The 27,367-nt window shown below is 35.4% G+C and overlaps 1 protein-coding gene across 2 annotated transcripts in view; it reads left to right on the top strand.

Annotated features, from left to right (window-relative positions):
- The window catches only part of IGF1R (insulin like growth factor 1 receptor), a 380,297-nt gene that overhangs the window by 311,737 nt on the left and 41,193 nt on the right, over positions 1-27,367 (top strand). For both annotated transcript variants that reach the window (XM_056807031.1, XM_056807043.1), the window contains 8 exons: positions 7,931-8,145; positions 11,444-11,570; positions 14,878-15,116; positions 18,311-18,478; positions 18,929-19,133; positions 24,923-25,209; positions 26,411-26,547; positions 27,096-27,255. In XM_056807031.1, the coding sequence (XP_056663009.1) occupies positions 7,931-8,145; positions 11,444-11,570; positions 14,878-15,116; positions 18,311-18,478; positions 18,929-19,133; positions 24,923-25,209; positions 26,411-26,547; positions 27,096-27,255 (1,538 nt within the window). The remainder of the gene's footprint in view (positions 1-7,930; positions 8,146-11,443; positions 11,571-14,877; positions 15,117-18,310; positions 18,479-18,928; positions 19,134-24,922; positions 25,210-26,410; positions 26,548-27,095; positions 27,256-27,367) is intronic.

Below are 27,367 nucleotides of genomic sequence, written 5' to 3'. Positions count from 1 at the left end.
ATTGATTTTTTTCACCTTTGAAACAGCACTTTTGAACACGTGCTTTTCTTTCCTTTTGTAAAAGTTGAAATTAATGGTTGGACGATGATTATATGAAATTATGTGGTCACCAGTATTTATTATATCTTGAGTCAGAAATTTATTTACAAATAACGAGGAAACATTAAAGAAGAGAAATGTAAGGCGGGTAGAGAAATTATCTCTCCTATCAACCTAAATGTTTTGTTACTGGTCTGCTTAATCCAGGAAGAGATTAATTAGCTCTCAACCAGGAAGTCTGGTATTGAGTAATCAGGAAGCTTCCTCCAAGATGGAAGCTAGTCTCTACAGAAGCTAGGAAAGGGGTCAGCCTGTTACTCACCCAAAAAGTAATCCCAAGAGTTAGAGTCCAAGTAGATGCCAAGCTCTGAGCCCTTGGTCTCCAGCAAAGCTCCCTCAGAGACTATCTAAAACTATCTCCAGAAAACACTGATGGAGTTCTGGGCTTTTTGACCCTTCCCCTCTTTACAGAGGCCAGTCACAGTTTCCAAATTGTCTAGCACTGCAGTGTATGTAGTATCAACTTCTCACTTTCTGAAGGTTAAGTTCTCATCAAAAAGATTCACAGATTCCAGCTGATTGAATTTCTAAGGGTATGAATTCTATTAAGTACCTTGCTACCTTCTCACCTAGTACTAAGTAGGGTGTTTAATCTTTTGTTGATTCAATTCAAAAATAGGCAAGGGGGAGTTAATCCTGTCTTCTGTCTCATGAGGTACTAAGTAGGGGTACTTAAGTGCCTGTTAATTCAGGATAGACATTAGAGTAAAGAATTCTCTTTCACAAACCTCCCTGTGATCCTTTGGGAGTCTCCCCAATGGATCATTTTAACATAATCTGAAACCACAATAGTTAGAGATAAGAGGGAAATAAAAGAGATAGGAAGACAGAGAGCAAACAAATGTTGGCTAAGAGCATTGACAATAAACCAGTTAGGGGGCAATCCCTTTTGGCATGCATATTTAAATTCAAAATGTTTGTATTCAACCCCGCCCCCCCCCCAGCCCCCAGTCCAATCAGTTATACTCCAAAGTTGATGCTGTATCCTCTGATGCTGCAGAGGTTTTCTTTGGGCATCTTCATGACACCTTCTTCAAATAGTTCATTTTCTGGATTCAAGGAGTTAGCGAGTTTTTTTTCCCTGAAAATTTTTGGATTTTTTTTTTATAATTATTCACTTTGACATGCTACCACTCTTGTACACGTCCTCATCACCCCATGGTTGGACCACTGCAATTCCCTACTGATAGGTCTGATTGCCTCAAGTCTCTCTCTCTCACTCTCATTTATCTTCCATTCAGCCACCAAAATGATTTTTCTTAAAGCAAAGTTCAGATCATAAAATCTTCCTCCCCCCATCTCCACACACACAATAAATTCCAGTGACTCCCTACTGTCTTCAAGATAAATTTTAAAATTCTGTTTGGAATTTGTAGCTCTTTATAACCCATATCTTTCCAATATTCTCACACCTTTGATCTAATGGCATTGGCCTATTTGCTGTTCCATGTATAAGACCCTCTTGTCTCTTGACCCTAAGCAATTTTTCTCATTCTTCTGCATGCCAAGAATTTTCTCCCTCATCTACCTTACCTTCTTCGCTGGCTTCCTTTAATTCCCAACTAAAATCCCATCTTCCATATGAAGCTTTTTCCAACCTGTTTAATTTTAGTGCTTTCCTTCTCTTATTTCCTATTAATATCTGTATCTTATTTGTACATGTGTATTTGTTCATCTCCCTCATTATAAATTCCTTGAGGATAAGACTGTCTTTTACCTCTTTTTGTGCACTTAGTACTTGTCTGGAACATAATAGACCCTTAATATTTGCTTATTGACTATCTTCCAGTTTCTTAGTGTGATACAAGTTCTGAAGACTATTTTGATCAAGAGTATAAGGAATTAAATTTTAATGCCATTTCATTTACTTAGGTGTCATACATTAGAAATGTAAATGAATAATTGGAGAGGCAATGAGGCTTAGTGGATAGTGGTCTTAGAGTCAAAAAGGGTTCACATTCAACTTTAGCTACGTGCTGCCTTGTGGGACCCTGGCAAAATCAATCACCTTTTTTGTGTCCATAAGTTACAAGGAACAAATGGATTAGGGTGGCTAAGTGGCCCAGCGAATAGAAAGCCAGGTCTACAGATGGAAGGTCCTGAGTTCAAATATGTCCTCAGACACTTTCTAGCTGTGTGACCCTGGGCAAATCACTTAACCCCAATTGCCTGTTCCTTCTGCCTTGTAACCGATATTTCATATCAATTCTAAAATGGAAAGTAAGGGTTTTTTAAAAATGAAATTAAAAGAAAGGAACATAAGAATCTTTATAGGTAGGATGACTTTGAGGAGTTCCCTACAGTGATGAAATAGCAAATCTGGTTTGAAAAATAATTTTGTAAAAGGACCCTTAGCCAAATAGATCATAAAAAACTTATACACAAGAGAGCACTGAAAAGAGGTTTAAACCTTCCATGGTTATCTTGTTTCCTGGTCTCAGCCAATTAGAAGTAACAGATTCAAACAGAAGGGGTTAGAGCAATGCCAGAGAAAGGCACGTTGACAGCAGTAAGATGTGATATAGCCTTTCATCAAGAGAGAAGACAACAACTATAAAAAGATTTAATTAGCTGTAGAAAGAGGAGCACAATTTTCATGTCCAAGTTACCCATAGTGGTCCTCAAAGCATCAGAGTTCCTGGACCTCATTGTGGCTATATTTTGGGTTCTCAGGTGAACAAGTGACCAATTTTATATTCTCCCCATTAAGGTGATCTGTTTTCTTGTATTTGAGTAAATTCTATCATGTAAAGTTTGAGTAAAATCTATCAGGTTTAGATGACCCAGTCATCTTCTATAGATGACTCAGGAAGTATATAAAGTAGGTGAAAATACAAAAAATATAGTAGTCTAGGAATATTTAGTTTGGGGCAAAAAAAAATCTCATATGGTTTGTAATAGAATTTAGCACAATTATTGATTCTGAAAATCATTAATCCATCATATTATTTGATTGGCTATACCATAATCAAATAAAAATGCCATGCCAAGATTAAAAACAAAATATCAAAAAAATATATGTATGTGTTCTGTATACTTTAAGAAGGCAGGAAGATGTGTGACAACTTTTAGAATGATTTCCATGAAAACAACTCAAGAAAAGGTGTATCAACTGTAAAAAGTAAGCTTTAGTTTTCTGGCCATTTGCATAGAACAGTAAAGTAAAAAAAAAAACTACTAAATTTAGAGTTAGAGTAACTGAATTCACATTTGTTTTGTTTATTACCTGTGCAATTTTTCTGAGCTCCCAGTACCAGCATCTCCAGTCTTAAGGTGGTTGAAGAATAGAACTTGGGTGTCAATTCTTTTTTTTTTTCAAGATGCCAAATAAATGAGGCTTTATAGTGGTGACATCTTAAATTATTTAGTGCCCTTGTTTTATATATCCAAGAGGTTATATAGAGGGCTATAAGGGCAAGTTTACTTTGGATTGGTTTTAAAACTAGTTAGTATGCTGTGGTACCTACCCATTTGGAATAATTAAGACTCTACCAATTGGCTTCAGGTTAGTACACCCAATGCTGTAGCTTAGCTCCTTAAACAATCCACCTTCTTACTCCCTTAGGAATGTTAATGGTATGCTACAATACAGGTTTGTTTTTGTTTTTTTTAATTGCTTCAAACTTCTACTGGTAGAAGGGTTTTTGAAAGGAACTGTTCCTGCCAATTTTTGCTCTCCTGCTTCTAATTTTCATCCCTGTGTACTGTGGAGACAAGTCAGTAGCTAAGCTTTTGGTCAGTATTTTAAGCAGATATAGAAAGTGACTTTCATTTGAAGCTTTATTCAAACTCATAAAAGTAGAGAGATACATTTGCCTATGAATCATTTTCACTGCTTTCCCTAGGATATCCAGGACTTGCTCAGTGTAACTTTCAGCATTGCCTTATTTGGACAATAGCCTTTTATGAGATGGAAGGGTCAATAGGGATGAATCACAGAATCAGAATATTAGAAAATCATTAAATCATAGATCTGGATAAGAAAGGAATCTCAGAGGTCATCTGTTCCCACTACCCCATTTTACAGATGTGGAAGCAAAGGCTACAAGAGATTACTTGCTTTGCCCAACATCACACAGGTAATAAATGATAAAAGCCTGAATTCTAGCTTTGGGAATATGATGCCAATTCAGAACACCCAACTACTTTGCTCTTCCTTACGTACCATTTCATCTCTTTAATTCAGCCCTTATTCAAACAAGAATCTCCTTTACAACATTCCTAGGAAATGGTTATCTAGCCCTTACTTTGGATCCTAATTTCTACTTTGAAATTACTCTAATTATTATGAGTTTTGTTATTGTTGCTGTTTCACCTCACATTTAAATGTGTCTTTTTTTTTTGCAATTGAACCTATTGCTCCTTAGTCTATGCCCTCTAAGTAATTTCTTCTTATGATTTAGAAAACCTAGTTCCTTTTTATATGTTAGGCATGATGAAATGGGAGCAACACCCTAACCTCTTCTCCAATACAAATGAAGATTATTTCTTATTAAAATATATTGAAATCATCCTTGGGACTTTATTGGCTCAGGCTGTTGACATTACTTTCTGGTCATGAGTGCAAAACAGTTAGAATGAGTATAAGCACATAGTCTTGCTTCATGAGCCACTTCATGACCTTCTTTCAATGGCTAGTTAAATCTCCCTCTATTTACCACTGAATCTCCCACTAACATCTTGTTTTGATTCATTATTGGATATAAATTATCCAAGGACTGAGACTGACTTTAGTCAAATTCAACTCAAAACATCTGATTTTGAACAAAGTCACTGCAAAACTCCTAAGTGCTGCTCAAACCAGATTAAAATGTCGTTGGGAAATGTTTAACAAAATTAATAATACAGTATAACATAGATAATGTTAGTTTGTGGTTATCTAAGTCAGAATGGAGCTTGTAGGAATCATTTCTATTTGAGTTTGATATTGGTTTCTAGAACTCTTTTTTGCCATCCTGCTTGCTCATCTCTAGCTATTAATGTCTTTCCTAAAATATGGTACCCAGAACTGAACACCAGATGTGTCTAATCAAGGCAGAATACATGATCACTTGCTTAGTCCTAGATATTTTGCTTATCTTAATGCAGCCCAAGATTACATGTTTATTATTGGATTTTTTTATCGCACAGTTGTCTCATTGAACTTGCAATCCACTAAAAATCTTAGGTCTTCAAGAAAATGATGGCCTCACCATTCCTCTGTCCATCTCTCCGAGCTTATAATGAAGAGACTGATTTCTTAAATATCAAATATAAGTTTCTACATTGGGAGAAGAAAGGAGACTGTGATTATATCAATGTAGACAACTCTTTCTATCAATGCACATCTTTAATGGAAAGTCTTGTTTACATAAGAATACTGATAAATAACTTTCCCAATGGTAGCAAATTCATGTGTATCTTAGTTAGGTTTTAAATGCAAGCCTTCTTGACTCTCAAGGTCTTATGTTTTACAAAGCACCTTATAGCAGTAATTTCATTTAAGCCTCTCGGCAACTCTAAGAAGTAGTTAATATGTAGGTATCATTATTCCCATTTTAGGGGTGAGTGAACAGAGATTCAGATTCACTAGCAAAAATTCTACATATTAGGCTACAGAATCCATCAATATACAAATACCATTAGATTAGGGGGTCGTTTCGTATTTTGTACTCATATTCCCAGCATGTTGTACAGTGCCCAGGCACATGGAAGGTATTCAATAAATAGTTATTGATTTAAAACCCAAGACTCAACTCCAATTCCAGTGCACTTTCTACCATATATGCAAAATATTCTACAAACCTTAAAGAGATAAATGTTTCTCTTATGGATCCATAAAAGTATCATCATTATGTTGCAAAAAAAAAAATCATTTGCTAATAGTTGGATTATCACAGTTTGGCAAATGGAAACCTACCCCAAATCCAAGTATCCTAGTATCTAGTTTGCTTATTGGGCAAGGATTTGACCATTGAAGAAGTGAAGATTGAGCTCAGGTTCAGGTCACATTTGGTATGCTGTGTTTTGATGCCCCCTAGGGCCAGTTTTGAAGAGGCAACTTAAATTTTGTTTTTTCTCCAGTAAGGGTGACCTGTTTTCTTGTACTTGGGTAGGTCCCACCAACCAAGCTTAGATCAACCAATGTTTTTCCAGGAATTCTATAAGCAAGAGCTATCATTGATGCTGTTCCTACCAAGCCTTCCTTGAACTGGAGATAGAGGATTTATTCTCTTTTTTGTGGGGGAAGAATTTTCCTATTCCTTTTTTTCCCCTGTAACTTTATGACTCAGACTTGTATCTCTCCTCTCTTTCCTAAAACAGCAGTCACACTTGTAATTGTCCCTTCCTCCTTCTCTAACCATTTAGTGAATTATTAGTGTTGGGGGTGTCAACTCAGAAATCACCTCTGAAGACCAGCTATTTGAGGATATCTCTGAAATAAAACTTAAAAAGGTAAACCTGAATATCGAAACAGGTTCATTTGGAAGTAAATAGACGAGTGTGGGTTCCTGGAATCTTAGTTCAAAGTTTGCACACAAAGAAAAAATATTTTTAAAAGTACTTGACTTGCTCAATTTAAAGTATTTAGAAAAAAGTCAATCAGAAGGAAAACTAACTTCTTATTAGGTTAAACAATGATAGCAGAAATTGGTCTCAGAATATATACTTTTATTAAATTAATTGAATACTATTTTAAATTCAGTATAAATTAATCAGGAGAATGGTTTGGAAGACAGTCTGGTTTTGTATGTGTTATACCTTAATTCTAAGTTAATAACATAAGACTTTTTAAAAGGGATTTCCCCAAAGCTTGAATTTTAAATATGATAGCAATATGGCCAAATAGATTTGGGGGGAAGGCTGTCTCATGTGTGTAGTTGTTTTCATCCCTTTCAGGGGACTTAAAATTTTTAGATAGTATCCCAATGCCTATGCTTTTCTAACATTGGCTTTTTCCTCTTCCAAAAATCATAAAAGTTGCTTTCATTTATTTCAGAAACATAATCATGTTTTAAAGTGATTAATCAAAGATACAAATTTCAGTGTGTCTGACACTTGTCAATCATGCTAGTGAAATGGGTATAAGGGAAACCATATCAAGTATTTAAGTTGAAAGTTAACACTGATTTACTGACTCTTTCTTCTGACTTTGAACTCTTGTCATTGGCATGACGCTTCTCCCCCAACCCCCCAAATCTAATCATTGACAGGGACTTTTTTCACTATAAATCTTATTCACCTAGTCATAGGAACAATTCATATTGATAGCAGAGAGCCATTTTGGATTCATCTGAAAGTTTGTTAGCTCTTACAATTACTAGCCCATGATCTGTCTCCATCACACTGTCCTTTCCAATGTTCCATTCTCTTCTAATGGAAAACTTGTATTAAATCCCAAGGATAATGGCTATTTTTATAGCAAATATATAAATTGTTCTGCTTGATTAACAAGAGTATTACTATTCTGTTTTATACTTATTTCATGCATGTTTATGTTTTGTGTATATCCATATATATGTAGTACTGTACTAAGAAAAATTATGAAGGCATTTGCTGTGGAATGATACTGGCAACATTGTCCTGTGTAAGAAACATTATTTGTTCATAATAGAGGTCATAAAAATTAATTAGTGTCTTATCGATTTCAATATGTTGTCCTTGAATCATTTTGTTACCATTGTTAATAGTAACTATCTATTCTTACATGCTGTTAATAACCAAATCCATTATTGTCAAGGGAAATACATTATAAAGCATGATGCTAAAAAAGAAATATGTTGAACGCTACACTCCAAAGTCTGGCAATAGAAAACTATATGTATATTAATATTCATTTATCATTTCACAGGAATTACTCTTTCTACGTCCTTGATAACCAGAATTTGCAGCAGTTATGGGACTGGAACCTCCATAATCTGACAATCAAAGAAGGGAAAATGTACTTTGCTTTTAATCCCAAATTGTGTGTTTCTGAAATTTATCGAATGGAGGAAGTGTCAGGAACTAAAGGTCGCCAGAGCAAAGGGGACATAAACACTAGGAACAATGGAGAAAGAGCCTCTTGTAAGTTATTGGTCAAAAGTATTATTAAAAAAGTTTAACAATCATCTTTCCTTTCTAGTTAATTTATCCATTTTGGCATATCTCACTCCTGCTTAATAACTTTTTATAGAACTAAACCATAGGCTGTGTAAAAATGAATTTTAGAAAAACTCATGAAATCCTTCAAATTTAGTATGACGGCAAATTATTCTATTTTTGAGTTTGTATATTTCCTTTAGTAAGTGTATTAGCAAGATTAATAAGAGTGTGTGTGTGTCTGGGCTCAGATCGCAATATGGTATTTCTGGAATACACATAGTAGACTGTCTCTGTAGACATGGATATATAAACAGAATCTAACACAGATTCTTGTTTAAAGAAGGGACAATGGCTGACCAGGGCCACTGCGTTTAGCTAACTGAGCCCTTACTATGTTAAAGGAATTACAGATGTGGAGTTAGCCAGCAACACAACCACAGCCAGTGTCAGCCACCAACAGTTCCTTGAAACTGTTATAGTAAGGTTTCACAACCCTTCCTCCTCTCAACAGAGGAGGGAGGGGGAATGAAAGGATGGAGAGAGCCAGAAAAATTAGAGTCTAAATTGATTTTGAAATTGAAAATGCATATTATTAGACTGGTACTTATTGTGGTAAGACATTTACTTTCAGGCCACTGTAACCAATTTGTAAAAATGTACTCAAAACTTATCATACGAACCTACATTCCAGAATTTTTTTTTAAGGGAGATTTTCCAGAGGGGATGGAGAAGGAGAAAATAATAGAAGTGAACCAGAAGCCAAATAGAATTGGGAAGCTTACTTCCCCCTCCATTATTAAAAAGTTGATGTTCAGTTAGTCAAAACTTTTATCCCCTTCTCTTTTAATGAGGAAAATGATAGGAAAGCTTAGGGGAAAGATATTTTTTGCTTGGTTGGCAGCTGAATTAACATGATAGACTCTTATATTGTTGGATCAGAAGTCCTTGTGTCAAGAGATTTACCTGGAAAGCCATAAAGCATCTTCATAAACTAGGAGCCCGGTCCCCTTTGCTTCTTTCTCTCACTCCTGGCTTTTTGCTCTCTTTAACTATACCATTTTCATAAGAAAACAAACAACCCGTATACCCTAAAATCCCAAATAACAATATTTTAAAAGCATATTTTTCTTCCAGTTTTAACTAGTTTGATCTAGCAAATCACAAATATTGAAGACATTCCCCACCTTGGGAAACTATTCCCACATTTTTGACCATCAAATTAGGTTTCTGTGGCATCTTCCTGAGCTCAAATTAATGTATTTTATCTTTCAGTTCAGTTTATTTGTGCCTGGTAAAAGGACCAGTGTGTCAGTGGTTTCATTGCGTTAACTTTACTCTGTCTCATCACAAACTCTGCTTCTCTTCTAAATACTTGCTACTAGTCACCCAAGTGACCAGGCAGGAAAGTACGGATGGGTCATTGAGGACAATTCCATTGTTTTGACTAGAAAAACAATTCCAAAATACATGCCTTCCTCTGGGTCAGTCAGTACAATTCCACTGCCATTGCTAGAAAAACAACTCAACATGTTCTGCTGATGACAGGTCAGCAACATCATCACTGTGAACAAAGGCATAGTATGTTAGTAGTATTTGAGTTATTTTCTCAACTGTCATTCTTTTAGCCCGGGGTTTTTTCAGCTTCCAAGATTATATAACTAGCTCTTGTAAACAGGGCAAGAGTGAGTTGGAGAGAATTTGTCTTTCCCTGTCTCCTTTCATAGGAACAGATTGGCTTCATGAGGAACTACCATATTTCTTTTCATTTGGTCCTTTTCTTATCTACCATTTAGATATATACAAGGAAGTGGGGGGGCCATGATGTAGGCATTCAGTTCTCAGATTGAAAATTCTTTTCTGATTATTAATATACATTTGACTGTGTAATAGAAAATTCTAGGGGCCTGGCAAAATATCTTTTCTCTTCCACACACATGCAATATTTGTTTCCTATTGTTCTGGGAAGGAACTGGCAAAAGGATCCAGTTTTTCTCAATGTTGTTACTCCCTAGCAACTTATATTCCCTATTTCTGACTGAATTGGAACAAAACATTTGTGTGCTCATGAAACACCATCCATACTAAGAAGTTTTCTGGGCTTAGAGGCAAGAGAGATTTGAATTCTGCTCCTAATTCTTATTAGCCTTGTGATGATGAACAGCTAGATGGCAGAGTAGATAGTGTCAGGATTAGAATCAGGAAGACTCACCTTCCAGAGTTCAAATCCAGCCCCAGACACTTAACTAGCTCCTTAACCCTGGGCAAAACACTTAACCTTGGTCTGCTTCAGTTTACTCTAGTATAAAATGAGCTCGAGGAGGAATGACAAACTACTCCAGTATCTTTGCCAAGAGAACCCCAAATTGGGTCTTGAAGAATTGGACACTTCTGAAAAATGACTGAACAACAAATGACAAATTGGAATTATCTTGTAATATCCATCTTGTGGGGTTTTTTTTTTTAGAGATATTGAGAGACAATGTTTATAAAAGTGCTTTGTAAACTTTAAAGTACTTCCTGTAAATATTAACTGTTTTTTATCATCATCAATCTTAATCATTAGAGTTTAGATAATTGTCATCCTTGAATGTTACTCTCTTCAAAATATCTTTATATATCCCAAGAGTGCTCATTTAATCCAAATCAGCCTAGTGCCTTACACTTAAGGTATTTTCCCAATCTGTTCATGAACAATGGCTGAATTTTAGAGTAGATTATTTCTTGTGGTTTTGTCAAGACTAGGCTTTATATTTATGACAATTTGTTGTTTTCATTTGGGCAGAAAAAAAACAGAAAAAAACAATTTCAAGCCAAAATAAATAAAGACTTGATTTTGCACAGACATACATATATGTATGTATGTATGTACATATATGTATTACTATATATATTATATATTTTAACCATAATTGATCTGCATTAATAAAACTCAAGTCTTAGTGGGGATAGATTAGAAAGATCAGATCATCTTCTCATACATTAAACTCCTCAATTTCATCACTATACACCAGATTTTAGGACAAATGGCAGCCCTTCCATTTCCTGAGATATGTGTCTAGGTCATTTGATCAGCATGCAAAACATTTTTTAAAAGACTGTAGAAGTTTCTCAAACTATTAAAAATTAAGAGTCGTTAGTAACAATAAAGCCATCTAGAAACTTCAGTAAAAAATTTAAGGATACAGCTAATTTCTGTGAATCCTGTGGGGAAATTAGCCATCCTGTGACTTTGGAAAACAAAACACATTTTGTCACTAATTGACATTTCTTTGTGCTTCAGGTGAAAGTGACGTTTTGCATTTCATTTCCAACACTACAATGAAGAACCGGATTAAGCTAACATGGCAACGGTATCGTCCTCCTGATTACAGGGATCTTATTAGCTTTACTGTTTACTTCAAAGAGGCGTGAGTATCCATGGTCAGAGCCTAATGATGTCATTCTGTAGATAGCATGAAGAGTGGATAAGGTTACTCTTTTGACGGTTGTGTTTATTAGCTGAATAAAAAAACCAGTGAGTCATCGAGGGCCCTAGGGAAATCACCACTATTTGTAGTGCCCTCTTTTCATCCTCAAGTGCCCTTCCGTTCAAGCTTTCTTTGGCTATCATGTGGCATTCAGCCTAGTGAGAAACAGAAATAGGAAAATGTTAGTTTGACGTCTTGCATTATTTGGTGGGTATTCAGAGAAATTTAATTGAAATAACTCACAAATAAAGAACTTTTCAGAGGCATTTATGCCACAAATGACATCTACCATGCTATCATACTTTTATAAACTCTTCTTACTCCTATGATATACCATTTTTCATCCTTCAGGACCATTGATAAGTTTACTCTCAAACTTGAGGATAGACTTCTAAGGAAGGTAATGCTTTCTTTAAAGCAGTCTCTTTCATTAATTCCACCACTAATGTGGTCTTCCTCCAAGACTCCATCCTCTCCTCTTCTAAATCTCTACCTGCTTTGCTCAAGGACCTTATCTATTCCTGTTTTATCGACTACCATCTTTATGCTCTTGGCTCCCAAGTCTATATTTTAAACTTTAGTTTCTCACCTCAAGCTCCTCACTCATGTTTCTAAATCTCAAAAACTCCACTTGAATGTCTCCATTCTTCTAAACTCAATAAACATAAAACTAAATTTATCACTTGGACTCCAAAATTGGCTTTTCTTTCTAGCTTCCCCATTCCTGTGAATGATAGTATGCATCTTCTGGTCCTCCAGCCTTGCAACTCTAGAATCACTTTGATTCCTTCCTTTTCTTTGTTTCTAATCAATCTCCATATCTGCTTAATCTTACACCCCCCAACCCCCAATCAGTTGGCTCATTTCTCTGAAGCTCCTGGTCTCTAGTCATTGTAAAGGAATGGTGGGAGCTCTTAATACTCCCTTTCTCTCATTTCCTCCTTGCTGGCTTACATGGAGAATAGTGGTTGTTCCATAATTTGCCTGTAGGAAAGGAGGCAGCCAAATGGAAGAGATCAGTCTCTGATTCTTAGAAAGAAAACTTCCACCTCTCAGAGAGAGATGGTGGATTCCAGGTCTGTAATGAGGCTTACATACATTTCAGAAATGGTCAAAATATAAGGATTTATTTTGCATTTATTACAAGAGAGCTGGAGAGGAATTGGAAAGTGATAGTGATACTCATTTTTTAAAAAAAAATATTAGGGTAATAGCTATAATTCACTGTTATATCATGTTCTCCATCACTTGTACAAAGCAAATATAGCAAAATGCTTACCTGTTTTTGTGGTTTATTACAATGGATGGCAGTAAAGAACCACAATAGAGTTCCTCAACCCATTAATTTAAGGGACAGCTTCTCCCCCCACCCCACCCCTTTCGGAAGCCTTAAGGCTTTGTAACACCATCAGTTAGTTCTCAGCAAAGATTTATTAAATGCACATTATGTGCTAGGCACTGGGCTGAGAAGTAGGGCATCATAGGAGATAAAAGCTAGCCTTGTATCTAAGGAGATCTGGGGTTAGGTCTTCCTCTGAAACATACTGAGGGATTTATGGGTGAGCCTTAAGGGTTCAGGCAACTCTCTTAAGACCGTAAGTTAGGGATGACTTTCTGGTCTGCATCTGGGGAAATAGTTTCCACACTGATAAAATTACAGTTCTAGGTCAAATTGTTGCATACATGAATGTATGTTTACACACACATGCATGCATATATTGCATTTCTGTATATCTATGCATGCATACACCAAGTATGGAACTAGGTACAAGAATTAAAAAAAATTTTTTAATGATATCATCAGGAGGTTGTGGATTCAAATGTGGCCTCAGACACTAAGAAAGTTGTGTGACCCTGGGCAAATCACTGTTGCCCAGCAGTCACTGTTCTTTTGGCTTGGAAAATACTTAGTATTGATTCTAAGACAGAAGGTAAGGGTTTAAAAAAAAAGATATCTCTGAACTCAACAAAAATATATTCTAATCAGGAGTACTGGTAGAATACACAGAGAAATATAATTAAAAGAAAAAAACCCTAAGATATAAATGAGTCTGTAGTGATCTAGCAGGAAGAATGCTTAAATGAGAGTCAGAACATCTGAATTCAAATCATAGATATATTATTACTACCTCTGCCAGTTTGAGTAAATTATCTCCCTTGCTATTTAGCCCAACTGTACAGTGAGGGGATTGTCCTAGATGATCCCATTGTTCCTTCCAGGCTCTTAATCTGTGATCCAGAGTGCTCTGGAAAAATTAGAGATACTTCTTGTGAAGGGAAAATCAGAATTTTATTGAAGAGATGACACTTGAGCTGAGCCTTGAAGGAAGAGGATGATACAAGGTAGAGAGGAAGGAAACTATTCCAGTATTCCAGCTGTATAGAGTATAGTTGGTGAGGGAAAAGACAAGGGAGAGAGTTCAATTAAGAAGCTATCATTACAGTAGTCTAGGTGAAAGATGATGAGAGCCAGAATTAGAGTAGTGGCTTTAGAAGGTAGGGGGGCAGATGCATGGAAAGAGTTAAAAACAAAATGTGGTAGGTAATCAAAGGTAGAGGGTGAAGACAAGAGAATAGTAGTGATAACTGAGCTTTTTAGTCTGGAGGTACATGAAAAGCAATATTAAGGACAGGTAGGTTCTCTTACACCCCTTGACATAGGAAGGGCAGCAAGCATAATGAATTTAGAAATTCTATTTGTTTTTGCAATAACCTGTTACTTAATTCATGAGTCTTATAAATCTGTAACCTCATAATTGTGAGGGGATGCTAAACATCGAATGCTGCTTTGTAGCAATTTATTTTATTCCTTGAAGGAGAAAAATAATTTTACATTTAATGTAGCCCTTGGTCTTTAGTAATAGCTGATGTTTTCCTCTAGTAATTAATGTGCTGGTGCCTTTTAAAGTAAAAAAAAAAAGCCTTAAAATACTAGAGATTTGCCATAATGGGGTAAGGAAATAAATAGCATTGCTATAAGCTTAAAGGATACTTAAAGGACACTTCTACTACTTCGGTGGTTATGGAAGCTAAATCTTTTACCTGACTCAGAATATTCAGTTCTCTATTAAGTAAGAAAATAAGGTAAAACCAAGAGATATTGGTTTATATTATTCTTCTACAAGACCCAAACTCCTTATTTTGTTAGCAGCCCTCTTGTAGAAAATCTGATGTGATATTCTCCTAGGAAAGTTTAATTTTTTAAGAGCTCCAAAATAGCCTTTGTATCTTAATGATTGTTTTTCAGACCATTCAAGAATGTCACTGAGTATGACGGACAAGATGCATGTGGCTCTAATAGCTGGAATATGGTTGATGTGGACCTCCCTCCAAATAAAGATGTCAAACCTGGAATTTTACTGCAGGGATTGAAACCTTGGACCCAGTATGCTATCTACGTCAAAGCAGTTACTCTCACAATGGTGGAGAATGACCACATCCGGGGAGCAAAAAGTGAAATTGTGTATATTCGTACCAAAGCTGCAGGTATCTACCATACCAAAATAGTAGAAAATAGAACTATCCAGCCAGATCTTCAATGTTCAACAATTTTTCCCCTTGTAGCTCAATAAAGGGACACACAGACATTATAGAGATGGATTTAGAGATAGAATAGGTCCTTCTGGTCTTTTTGTCCTCTTAATCATCTTCCTCTCACTTGTTTGCTTGTGTATGATGCCCTCCCTTGCTTAGAAGTTCCCACTTCATACCTAACTAGCCTCTTCTTTCCCAATATGATCCAGTCGTTTCCAAAGATTTTCCTAATTTAGTTATCTCCTAATTCAGGAAAAGAGGGAAGGAAGGACTCAAAATATATAATAATCTATTCTTTGTCCATCTTTCTTTTCTTTGAACGTAAGCTTGAAGTTGACCAAGCCCCATCTTTTGTTATATCCATTACATAATTTGATATTAAAATTCTATATATCATAATTTCAGCAGATCATAGATTTAGAGCTGTTCCTAATGGTTTATTGACAATAGTAATCACATTCTTACTGGCTTTTATCTTATTTTTTCCAAACCAGCCTTTTACTGCTAATTCCTAACTTTGAAAAGTACTTAAAAGAATAAGAAATTTTTATCTCTTTACATTTCCAGATATCTAGAAGCCAAATGAGAAATAGGAAAACACAGCTTTTTTATTTTTAAGAACTATAATATCACATTCACACGGACATTTTTGATTACATGGGGATTGTTGCAAGCTTCCACAAAGTTCCACAAATGAATGTTAAAGAGTAATAAAAGTCAGATGGAGGAAAGCTTAAAGGGGTAGACTTTTTATAAATCTATGTTATTTTATAAATAATTTTTAATAAATATTTTATAAATAATTTAATAAAATTGGTTTGAGCTTATAAATGTAAAGCCTTCTCCCTTTCTTCCTCCATCTGCCTGTAAGCTGCCTCATTTAGGTCAATTGGCAGATGAAATGATACCATGAAAGTTTTATATCCAATTTCCAAAAAGTAATGAAACATCTAAAAATGTAAAAGAGTACTTTTGCACCTAAAGTGAAAGGATGCTTTCCTTGTTCATTGCCATACTTTTTCTTCCCATCTTTCAGAAATAGAATAGATAATTATTGACAGGGATAACAAGAATGCTTGGCTCATTGCCTCAGGTATCTGCTCTTTTGCATCATCTATCATATGAAATATGTGTGGATAAGTTGTTTGTTTTTGAAATATTTATTTTTGGAAACCCGCATGTGGCTGAGTATCAAGTGGTCGTATTTATTTTAAAGGGAAAAAAAAAGCTAGTTAGTCATATCCTTTCCCAAAAGGATCATGCCTTGAAGGTGCACAGAACCTTGTGTGTGCATGATAATATTTTTAAAGTACCCTGGAGCTGGCCATCCCCTTCTAATTTTAAAAATGTGCTGGATAAAAATGTGGCTAAAGTGTCTTAGAGTGAGAAAGACTTGCATTCTGGAAGAAACTTCAAATTAAAATTTTTCTTTTTAAAAACAAACTCAAATTAGAACAAATTTTCAAAAGGAGAGCCTCATAGGAGCCTCATGTAGCCTTCCTGTTCTTTTTTCTTTTCTTTCTTTTTTTTTAAGCCTTCCTGTTCTGCACAAGTTAGTTTTAGGTTTGGGTTGTGAAGAAAATGGGGGAAGTAGGAGAGAGAAAGCTAAACTAATTACTATGATTTGCCTGGAATTTAGTCTTTTCTCAGTTAATATTATTGCTTTCTCAAAATCAGTTAAGGTATTTTGTACTGAGTCGGGATTGGTTCTCCATTTGATTTATTTTTTCCCCCTCTAATTTTTACATTTTCTTTTCTTCATCCCATTCTACTTTCCCCTATGTTTTCATCTGTAGTTATCAATACCATTCTATGAAAAGGTAAATTTAAAACAAAGAAGTCTCAAATCAATTCATTATCTGTACTTCTTGCTGCTATAATTAAGTTTTTAGGGGAGAAAGGAAGTTTATGATTATTGACTAAATTAGTTTTTGGATTAGCTTATACATATATCCTTATTGCCATGGATACAGGGTACTATATTCTTTTCCCATAAAATACCTAAAAGTAAATATAAAAGGTATATTCATATTATCCACATTAATTTGAAATTAGGCGGCTTGGAGTAGTGGATGAACAGCCAACTTTAGAGCCAGAAAGATTTCTGTTCAAGTTTTATATCTGACTTTTTGACTCTGTGAATCTTAGTAAGAAACTTACATGTCCATGATCTAGGCATCTTTCTAAGAAAAATGAAATTGAAGAGAAAGTGACAGATACTCTATATTAGAAATGAAAGCTTCATTATCTTGGAGCTCCTTATTGCAATGAAATCACAGATGTAGCCCCTATCCCTAAAAACTCATAAGTTGTTTTTAGTGTTTATAAATATCTTCCTTATGGCTTAAATCCACACTAATATTTAATTCTAATTCATTTGCATTATGCATCTCTGAAACCCTGGTAGGCATGCTTCCATTAGATTCTCATCCCCAACCCCACACCCCCATAAAATCTTGGAATTAAATAGCATAAACTTCCTAGTAATTTCTCCCTTACTCACAAGATAACACCTTACATGATCTTGTTACATATAACTTCCAAATATTTACATTGCATACATTTTGCTTAAACAAACCAGATTTATTCTAACTGTAGTCAAACTTAGAATGCTCATAAGAATTTTGATTTTAAAGTCATTAATTCAGATATTGGGCTTTTTATTTCTTTTGACATTAATCATGACTCGTAGTATTTTTATTTATAAAAATTAAATATGTATATATATTTCTTTTGAATATAATTTAATACTTCAAGAATCTAATTTTGATAATATGAATACTCCTTAAACCAATGTTTATAACCCCTTAATATGTTCACATAGCAGTCTAAAGTTTTAGACATCTATTATCTCCTTTGATCCTTACAGCAACCTCATGAAAATAGGCATTATTATTGTCCCCACTTTCTAAATTAGTAAACTGATGCTTTTAGAGGTCAGACAACAGACCAAGATTTCACAGCTGAGGCAAGGTTTGGACTTCAGATCCAGCAACTGCATCCCTTAGAGATCTAATATAAGGTCATTTTTATAATGGACTAGCTGGAAATAAAAATGCTATAACCAACTTTCTGTTAATTTTTCTATCAGCCTCACATATGATATCATATCCTGAGCTATAACTCTTGCTTACTTTTTTCCCTAGTTCCTTCTATTCCCTTGGATGTTATTTCAGCATCTAATTCGTCCTCCCAGCTCATTGTGAAGTGGAATCCTCCTTCCCTCCCAAATGGTAACTTGTCTTACTACATAGTAAGATGGCAGCGACAGCCTCAAGATAGTTACCTCTACCGACACAATTATTGTTCCAAAGGTAACGATGAAGGATGCATTGCTTGTAGATGTTGAAACCTATAAATGTCAGTTCTTATTGTTTGAAAATGTCAAGGCCTTTATAGTATACATATCGGGTAACTTGTTAAGCTTCTCATTTGAAGATAAAAACAAAGTCTTTAGAGACATTGTCAACAGTCATTTTTTCTTACAATTATTTCTGCATGCTAAAAACATATGATTTGAGGTTTTGATTTTATAAGACTTTTATTATTTTTATTTATTTATTATTTATTATTATTATAAGATTATTAACTTACAAAAATAAATAACATGGAAATATATTTTGCATTGATAATACATGTATAACTCAGAAACAATAAAAATAAAATAATTTTTAAAAGCAATTATTATTTTATAAATTAAAAAAATTTTTTTAATTAAAAGAACACATTTATATCTAGTCTCTCTCTTTCTCTCTTTTTTAAAGACAAAGTCCCTATTAGAAAATACGCTGATGGGACCATTGACGTTGAAGAGGTTACTGAAAATCCTAAAACCGAAGTCTGTGGTGGGGAGAAAGGACCTTGCTGTGCTTGTCCTAAGACGGAGGCCGAGAAGCAGGCAGAAAAAGAAGAGGCCGAGTACAGAAAAGTCTTCGAGAATTTTCTGCACAATTCTATCTTTGTACCCAGGTCTGATTACTACTTTCAGTATCTCTCTAAAGCAGGGACTCACAAAGGCAACCAGGTAGTCCAGAGGATTGAGAGGCGGTCCCAGAGATGAGAGGGCCTGGGTTCAAGTATGCCCTCAGACCCTGCCTAGCTGTGTGTGTGACCCTGGGCAAGTCACTTAACTCCCATTGCCTAGCCCTTACTGCTCTCCTCTCTTATATCCCAATAGACAGTATTGATTGTAAAACAGAAGCTCTGGGTTAAATAAATAAAGTAGGAACTCACAGAGTGACTCTCGGGTCTCCTGATAGCCATAGTGATACATATTGGTTCTCAAGTTAATTGGGAGCCAAAGGAATTGGTCATGAAACACCCTTCCATCCGTATTTGGGAACCAGTCCCAAAGACTAGCCTTACAGATTAAAGCATTAAAACAAAAGCCGGTTCCTGATGGCATCCCACTGTTCTGCTTCTCCTGCTGGGAATAGCAGCTACAATGAGCAGTCGAGAGATGTAGTGTTCTATGAATAAGGAGATAGAAAGCTGGACATGCCTCTTTTTTGTAACCTTTTTTTTCTAGAAGGTTCAAGAAATTCCTATTCATCATGTTTACCTGAGGAGCTAAATATGACCATTTCACAAAAATTGCCACTCCACAAGAAGTAATCAGGGTGCATCCCCCGAACTGCATTAAAGTAAAAATCCCATGGTACCTGCCAGTAGCGCTCAGTTACCAGCCCTGCACACAACTGAGTGGATGAACACTGATTGTCTCCAATTTACTCTGTATATATTTTGTTTATGCATAGTTGTTTGCATACTGTGTCCCTCCATTAGATAAAACCTTTGTGAGTACCCTTCTTTATATTTTCAGGGCTTAGCAAGGTGTGCCTGCTATGTAAGACATGCTTAACAAATGTTGATTGACTGACTGATTCTGGGCATATAAACATTCCATTTTGCTAATTTTAATTCTTTTTCTTCTCTCTGTTTCTCTCTCCCTCTTTCACTCCTTCCTTCTTTTTCTTTTCTCTCTTTCTCTGACTCTTTCTCCCTCTTTCCTTCCTTCCTTGTTTTTCCTTTCTCTGTCTCCCTCTCTCCTTCCTTCTCTCCTCTTTAACTCTCTCTCCCCTTCCTTCCCCCCTTCTCTTTAACTCACTCTCTCTCTCTCATTCTCTCCCCGCCTTCCCTCTTATTCCCCTCTCACCCTCTCCCTCTTTCCCATTCTCTTTCTCTCTCTCTACCTCCCTTTTCCCCTCCTTCCTTCTTTTTCTTTTCTCTCTTTCTCTGACTCTTTCTCCCTCTTTCCTTCCTTCCTTGTTTTTCCTTTCTCTGTCTCCCTCTCCTTCCTTCCCCCCTTCTCTTTAACTCACTCTCTCTCTCTCATTCTCTCCCCCCTTCCCTCTTATTCCCCTCTCACCCTCTCCCTCTTTCCCATTCTCTTTCTCTCTCTACCTCCCTTTTCCCTTCCTTCCTTCTTTTTCTTTTCTCTCTTTGTCTCTCTCTTTCTCTGTCTCTCTCCTTCCCTCCCTCTCCATCTCCCTCCTTCTCCCTTTCCCTTTCTGTCTCTGTCTCTGTTTCTGTCTCTCTTTCATTGGTTCTTTTAGGATTTTTTTTTTAATTTGAAGAACCCTTTAGTTCTGTGGCTCCTCATTTGTGAGACTACCAGTCATTTTGCCTTCTACTAAATTGTAAAGAATTAAAAATACATTTTAAGTAACATTTCTGATAACTGTCTAAGTGGTTGAAGATCAGTTTTTCTGTCTCTAAGATGTATAAGAATTGGATTAAGTAATTTCTAAAGCTCTTTTGAACTTGAAAGTTCTATGATTCTAAGATACCATTCTTCTTTTAAAAAATGAAGAATCAAGAAATAAAGCTCTTTCATAATTGGGATGGTAGTGGTGGAGATACCATTTCCAAATCAATGTTTTCTGTATTCACAGAAATAATATCTGTCCCCTGGGCTCAGGATATTATCTGAAGTAACTAAAGCTGGTTTTTAGGTATCAAAGGCCATTTTGCAAAGCATTTAAAAATAGGTATTATTGAACTTGTCACTGATTTGGATGCTTATATTTCCTTTTTACTCTCTGGTAAGCTGTTTTAGTGGAAGATAATTGGCCTGTGGGGCCAATGTTTAGGGTCTTGCAGTGACATTCCATATAAATTATCACATTTATTTCCTGAATGTAACCCTTTCAGCGTAGATTGGTATTGACCCTCCTAACAATACATAGTGCTTCAGAATGGGCGATGCATTTGATGTCTTGATGATGAACAATAATAGACAAACATTTGTTCCACTCACAATTCGAAGGATACCATCCAGCGTGTACATACCAGAGGGCTCACTATTTTGAGTCTTTACTACTCAAAGAGGTCATTTTTGATGAGTGTAGCAGCTCCCTTTAGTCTAGCTCTATGGTAATAACTTTTTCACAAATGTAAATGCAGGTGGAGTATAAAAGACAAAGGAAAGCTATAGGAAATCATCCTTTATGCAGTGCCCTACAGAGATACCATGTTATATTCTAATTATTTTGTATGAGTAAAGTTAAGAAGACAAAAATACTCCTATATGATGATTTCATCAGTTGCTTCCACTTACTTTCCTGGTTCTAAGAGCCAAGGCAGAAAAGCATTCTTTACTATAAGTTAAAGAGTCTTTTTACTTATTTGTTACTTATGAAATAATCAGATTCCACTTTATGTGCTATAGTGATGAGCAGTTAAAATTGTACAATACATAGATGTGCAATTTTAGCCATTGTAGTTAGACATTCATTCTTCCAACTAAAGAGTTATACAAAATTTTTTGTTTTTTTACTGTAAGAAATAATGAAGACAGAAATGGGAGGGGAGGAGAGAACAAAATCTGTCTACTTATTTTTTCCCCTTGTAATCTTAAGTATGTGCAAGTTGTAACAAAACTATTGGTGTCAGGTGTGGTCCTAATGACAGAATAAGACTGAATCATAAAGGAGAGCTTTCTCTTTTGCAACTTAAATCATTAAAAATTATTTTAAAGCCTGTCATTCATTCTAAGTACTATTTATTTAGTCTTTGGACTAACAGCAGTCAAATTTGATTTGTCGTATGAAACATTGTCCAAATAATTTTTTTAAACCCTTACCTTCCATCTTAGAATCAATGTTAAATATTGGTTCCAAGGCAGAAGAGTGTTAAGGGCTAGACCCTGGAGTTAAGTGACTCATCTGGGAGCAAACAACTAGGAATAATCTGAGGCCAAATTTGAACCCAGGACCTCCCCTCTCTATCCTGGCTCTTTCCACATGAACTACCTAGCTGCCTCTGTTCAAAGTATTTTAGAGTAATGGTTGATATTTGTCTAAGTGGTTGAAGATTCGTTTTCCTGTATTTTAGGTACATTTTCTGAAGTAGCAAGCATGTTTTTTGGCAGTAAATGTTTTGAGTTTGTTTGTATTTTTTTTAAATGCCCATCATTTTGCTTTACTCTCTGACATCTTAGATTTTGAAAAGCAAAACCTTTTTCCTATGGGGATTTGCCAGAGAGGGCAGATGACTTAGTTAAATATTTACTGTAGGTAACATTATTTGGATAGATAGTCATTTCTAAGAACTTTATTTCATGTCATTATTTCTGTTTCTTCCATCTCTGCCGAATTTTCTGAAAGGATGTTGTTATCCTTCTTACTTTTGTTTCAACAACCTCTGATCTATAATAAACAAAAGATAGCAGCCTTGTAAATAGCTAAACTACTAAGTGACTGTAAGAATTCTGAGTAGCAAGTAAATGTGAGATTGTGACACGGTGAGATTTCTCCATTGGATACATCTAGGCATCTTGTTACTTGTCGATGCAACTATTCTGTGTGTGGTTTGTTTTTTTCCAGAGCAGGCAAGAGGGGAAATTTTTAAGTGTGAACCCAGGCCTCCTTCGCAGTAACTTGGATTTCTAGTATTTTACCTATTGCTCTGTTTCTGCTTTATGGGTGTGGGTTTTGTTTTTCATCTTGCAGGGTGCCTCCCTCCTCCTAATATTTTGAAAGAGAATACAGTACATAAACATAAAGCTTTAACTTTGTGGTTTTATGTCTGCTGGAAATGAAGACATCTGTACTGTGACATCATCCTGCCCTGGCCTGTTTGTGATTTCGATGGGGGGCCCAGTGTTTTATAGCACAAAGGCAAGGAATGAAAACAATATCTACAGTAAAATCAGTCTGACCAGTAGACTGAGTAATCACTAATGTCCCACTCCTCAGACCCTCTCCCCATCTCTATAAACTTAAAAGTTCTTCATTTTCCTTCATAGAGTCAACTATGCATCAATAAGATGCTAACAAACTTTGGTAGAATAAATGAATAAATCATTTCTTAGAATATCTTCCTTGTCATTTGAAACTATTGCTGCTTTTGCTTGGTTGTTTTGTGTTTCATAGGTGAAATTGCAATGGACCAGAAAATGAGTGGATTTCTTATTTCTCCCCCTCTATACCATATTACCATTTTCTTGAAATCTCTAAAATTATTTTCCAAGTACAGTTTATTCTCTTTCTGCTATTTTACCTTTTCAATCCTCCTATAATTCTGGAAACCGATAGATGGTCACAAACACAACAATATTTTTGTCCTAGTGTATATGGAGGTTATCACACAATTGTCATTTCTCCACCTCTTTTTTTACCCATAAATTTTGTTGATTCGTGTTAGGATTCTGGTTTTAAGAATCAAATGGTTGAGCTAAAGATCTGAGTTTTATACATCCCATAAAATCAGTGTTATGCTAGATCCTAAATTTGGGCTTCTTATGTCTCATCAACTTATTCATTTGTTGTTCTCTCTCTTTTTTTTTAAAGAATTTCCTTCATCATAGTCACATTTTTTTGTTAATTTTGTTATAAACACATACATGTTTTATTTAATCTAAGACTGAGCTTTGGGTTTGTTTAAAAAAAAAACACCTTATTTCAGTTTAGTGCCAAATAAATGATAAAAGTCCTTGAAACACCTAAGTGCCCTTGTGCCTCCAGATGTTGAACCCATCTAGGACCAGGCCTTTTGTTTTAGGGCTCCTGTCTGCTTCTCTTCTAGCCTTCTAATGAATTTTAATGAGATCTAGTTAGTAGGTTTGTAACCTTTAAAGCCTAATTGTGTGGTCTGTGAACCAGATGGCATTATCATTGTAATCAAACATGAAAAGGATTCTGCATGCTCAGGTAATGACTTAGAGACAAAGTTTGCCTTTGGGTGTGTTTGGGTGTAGTGGAAAGATCCTAAGATTTCCAGATCTGAGAATATAAAATCTACACCTAAAAAAGAGAGGTTCCTAGATCATCCTATTGTCTTATCTTTTATCTCCCAATTCTGCATTTTCAATGGCTGTTCAATCTGTCTGTGATGTCTTCCCTCCCTTATCTCCTGCCTTTCATACCTTGATTCCAGCTAAAATACCACCTTTTGTAAGAAGTTTTCCTAGTACCCCTTCATGCCAATGTCTCTCCCCCTCCCCTTGCGATAATCTTCAGTTTATCCAATTGTATCTTGTTTGTAAATAGTTATTTGCACATTGTTTCTCCATTTCACTGAGAGCTCCTTGAGGGCAGGGATTATTATCCTTTCTAGTTCCTGGCACATAGCAAGAGCTTAATAAATGCTTGTTGACTTATTGACTTTATTCTAAACTAGACACAGCTATTTTTTCCCCTTGTGTGTTAGGTTTTTTTTTTCTTTTTCTTATGGTTCTACTTGATATTTTATGAGCAGGTGTTTCTAAAAACAAAAAGTAGAAGCTTTTTAAAGCCAAGCTTTTGTTTTCCTTGTAGACCTGAAAGGAGGCGGAGGGATGTCTTCCAAATTGCCAATTCTACGATGCCCAGTCGGAACAGGAACACTACAGTGGCTGATCACTTCACCAACATGTCAGACGCAGAAGAGATTGAAACAGAATACCCATTCTTTGAGAGCCGAGTGGATAATAAAGAGAGGACTTTAATTTCTCATCTCAGGCCTTTTACTTTGTACCGAATTGATATTCATAGTTGCAACCATGAAGCTGACACTCTTGGCTGCAGTGCTTCTAACTTTGTCTTTGCCAGGACCATGCCAGCAGGTAGGAGCCTAACTAAGGAGCAAAAACTCTTTTTAAACAGAAATAAAACTTGCTAATTAAAACTAATTAGGAAGCTTGTCTAAATGAATAACTCTGAATTATAGACTATATTTAAAGAATGAAGACCTTTTTTTGGTTTGTTTTTACCATCTCATACCAAAGGCATCTGAAGGAAGCTAGAGCTTCGCCAGAGCCCTGCTTTAATCAGTAAATAGTTTAATCAAATCAATCAATGAATCAAATTATCAAGAAAATGATACTTATCATTAATATATTAAACTTCCAATTTAAATAGTGCTTACCTACTTATTCTGTAGTGAATTTAGTTCTCTTCCATACATACATTATTTATATATATATGTGTGTATATTATATATATAGGTAGGAAGAAATGTATATATGTTATATATAAATACATATTACATATATGTATATAGTGTAAATAGATGTAGGTAGGAAGAAGAGAATGTATGCAAATATATGTGTGTACACACACACACATATATACACTTATATTTTTTTCTTATCCCTGTATTTCTAACCATACCAAAGTACCTTTGAAATAGTACGAATTTAATAAATGTTTGATGAATTGAATATGTCTAAGACACTGAGCCTTGAGTCTATTTTCTACCAAAATGATTAAAAATGGTCCGTTCTTTTCAGTTGGTAAAAATAACCCCATGTAATTTTGTTTACATTATTCGTTTGCTTAGGAAGCCTCTTTTTTTTTTTCATAGTTAATACCAAGGTAAACTTTAGCTCAATCCCTTCTGAATTCTTGCATGTTCTAAGTTAGTAGAGTGCAAAATAATGAGGCTTTACTGTACTGTTTGTATTTGCCTTCCTTATCCCAATTATTTGCCCTCCAATAAAAGGCAGCTAATAGAAAAAAAAATTGAACTTATTTAGTTATTAGTTCCTCCCCCCCCCCAGGGTACAAGGTGATATTTTAATTGATAAGATTCTAGTGACTATGGATTAGATTGTTTCTTGTGTGATGACATCTTTCAATCTATCTGCACATGTTCGGTTCTGAAGACTATTCATTTCTTAGCAATTCCTGACATGAGCAATTTAACTCTGAAGAATTCTCTATTTCTTCATTTTGCTTTGTAAGCATAATTTATTCTTACACTGTTTTTTTTGTCACTCATCTTTGACTGGCTTACTTTTGTCACTTGTTGGAATTATTTTACAGAAGGGGCAGATAATATTCCTGGGCCCGTGCTGTGGGAAGAAAGGCCAGATAATACTGTCCACTTGAAGTGGCCAGAACCTGAAAATCCCAATGGACTGATATTAATGTATGAAATAAAGTATGGTCAGCAAGTAGAGGTAAGATCTGGGTAGGGTTCTGTGTATCATTTAATGAATATCATTTAGGCTAGAACTTTTTTATTATAACCTTTAAAAAATTAAAGTGAAGATATTTTTTTAAATTGAATTAAGCAGAGGAAAGGTAGGAATTGGTGGTAAAGTTGTTAAAACAAAATTCTGAGTTAAAATTTTTTTTTACAGTTTTATGCCATAAAAAATTAAAAAAAAAACTTTTAGCATACAGGTAACTAATCTTTTAGAGATGTTTTTCTAGTTGGATATGAAATTCATATGCTTAAATCAAACTTATATTTGATTTCTAAAATATTGCATAATGTTACAGTAGACAAGGAAAGATACAGAAGAAGAGCTATTACTAGAATGCTACTTTCTCTGATTTTCTCTCTTCCTCCTTCCCTCTTTTATTAGATATTAGCTCAGTGAGAGACGGGAATTCACAGAGTAGAAGTCACTAGTGTGAGAATCTGAGATAGCAGCACATGCTGAAAAAATCACAGGGCTCTTTGATTGGGAGAAACTAATACAGGTTATTGTGTTTCTTTTAGGATCAGCGGGAATGTATTTCCAGACAGGAATACAGGAAATTTGGAGGGGCCAAGCTTACACGGCTGAACCCTGGGAACTATTCAGCCCGTGTTCAGGCCACCTCTCTTTCTGGGAATGGATCATGGACTGACCCTGTATTCTTCTATGTCCCACCCAAAAGTAAGAATTTTGATAATGTTGTTGTTCATTGCTACCCTTTTATGACCTCAGAGACTTCACTGGTTAGTGGATTTTCTTAGCAAGGATACTAGAATGGTTTGCTATTTCCTGC

Source organism: Monodelphis domestica, chromosome 1, assembly GCF_027887165.1.
Source record: "Monodelphis domestica isolate mMonDom1 chromosome 1, mMonDom1.pri, whole genome shotgun sequence".
Taxonomy (NCBI): domain Eukaryota; kingdom Metazoa; phylum Chordata; class Mammalia; order Didelphimorphia; family Didelphidae; genus Monodelphis; species Monodelphis domestica.
The sequence above is the reverse complement of the archived record's forward strand: the minus strand, read 5'-3'. Positions and strand labels throughout refer to the sequence as shown.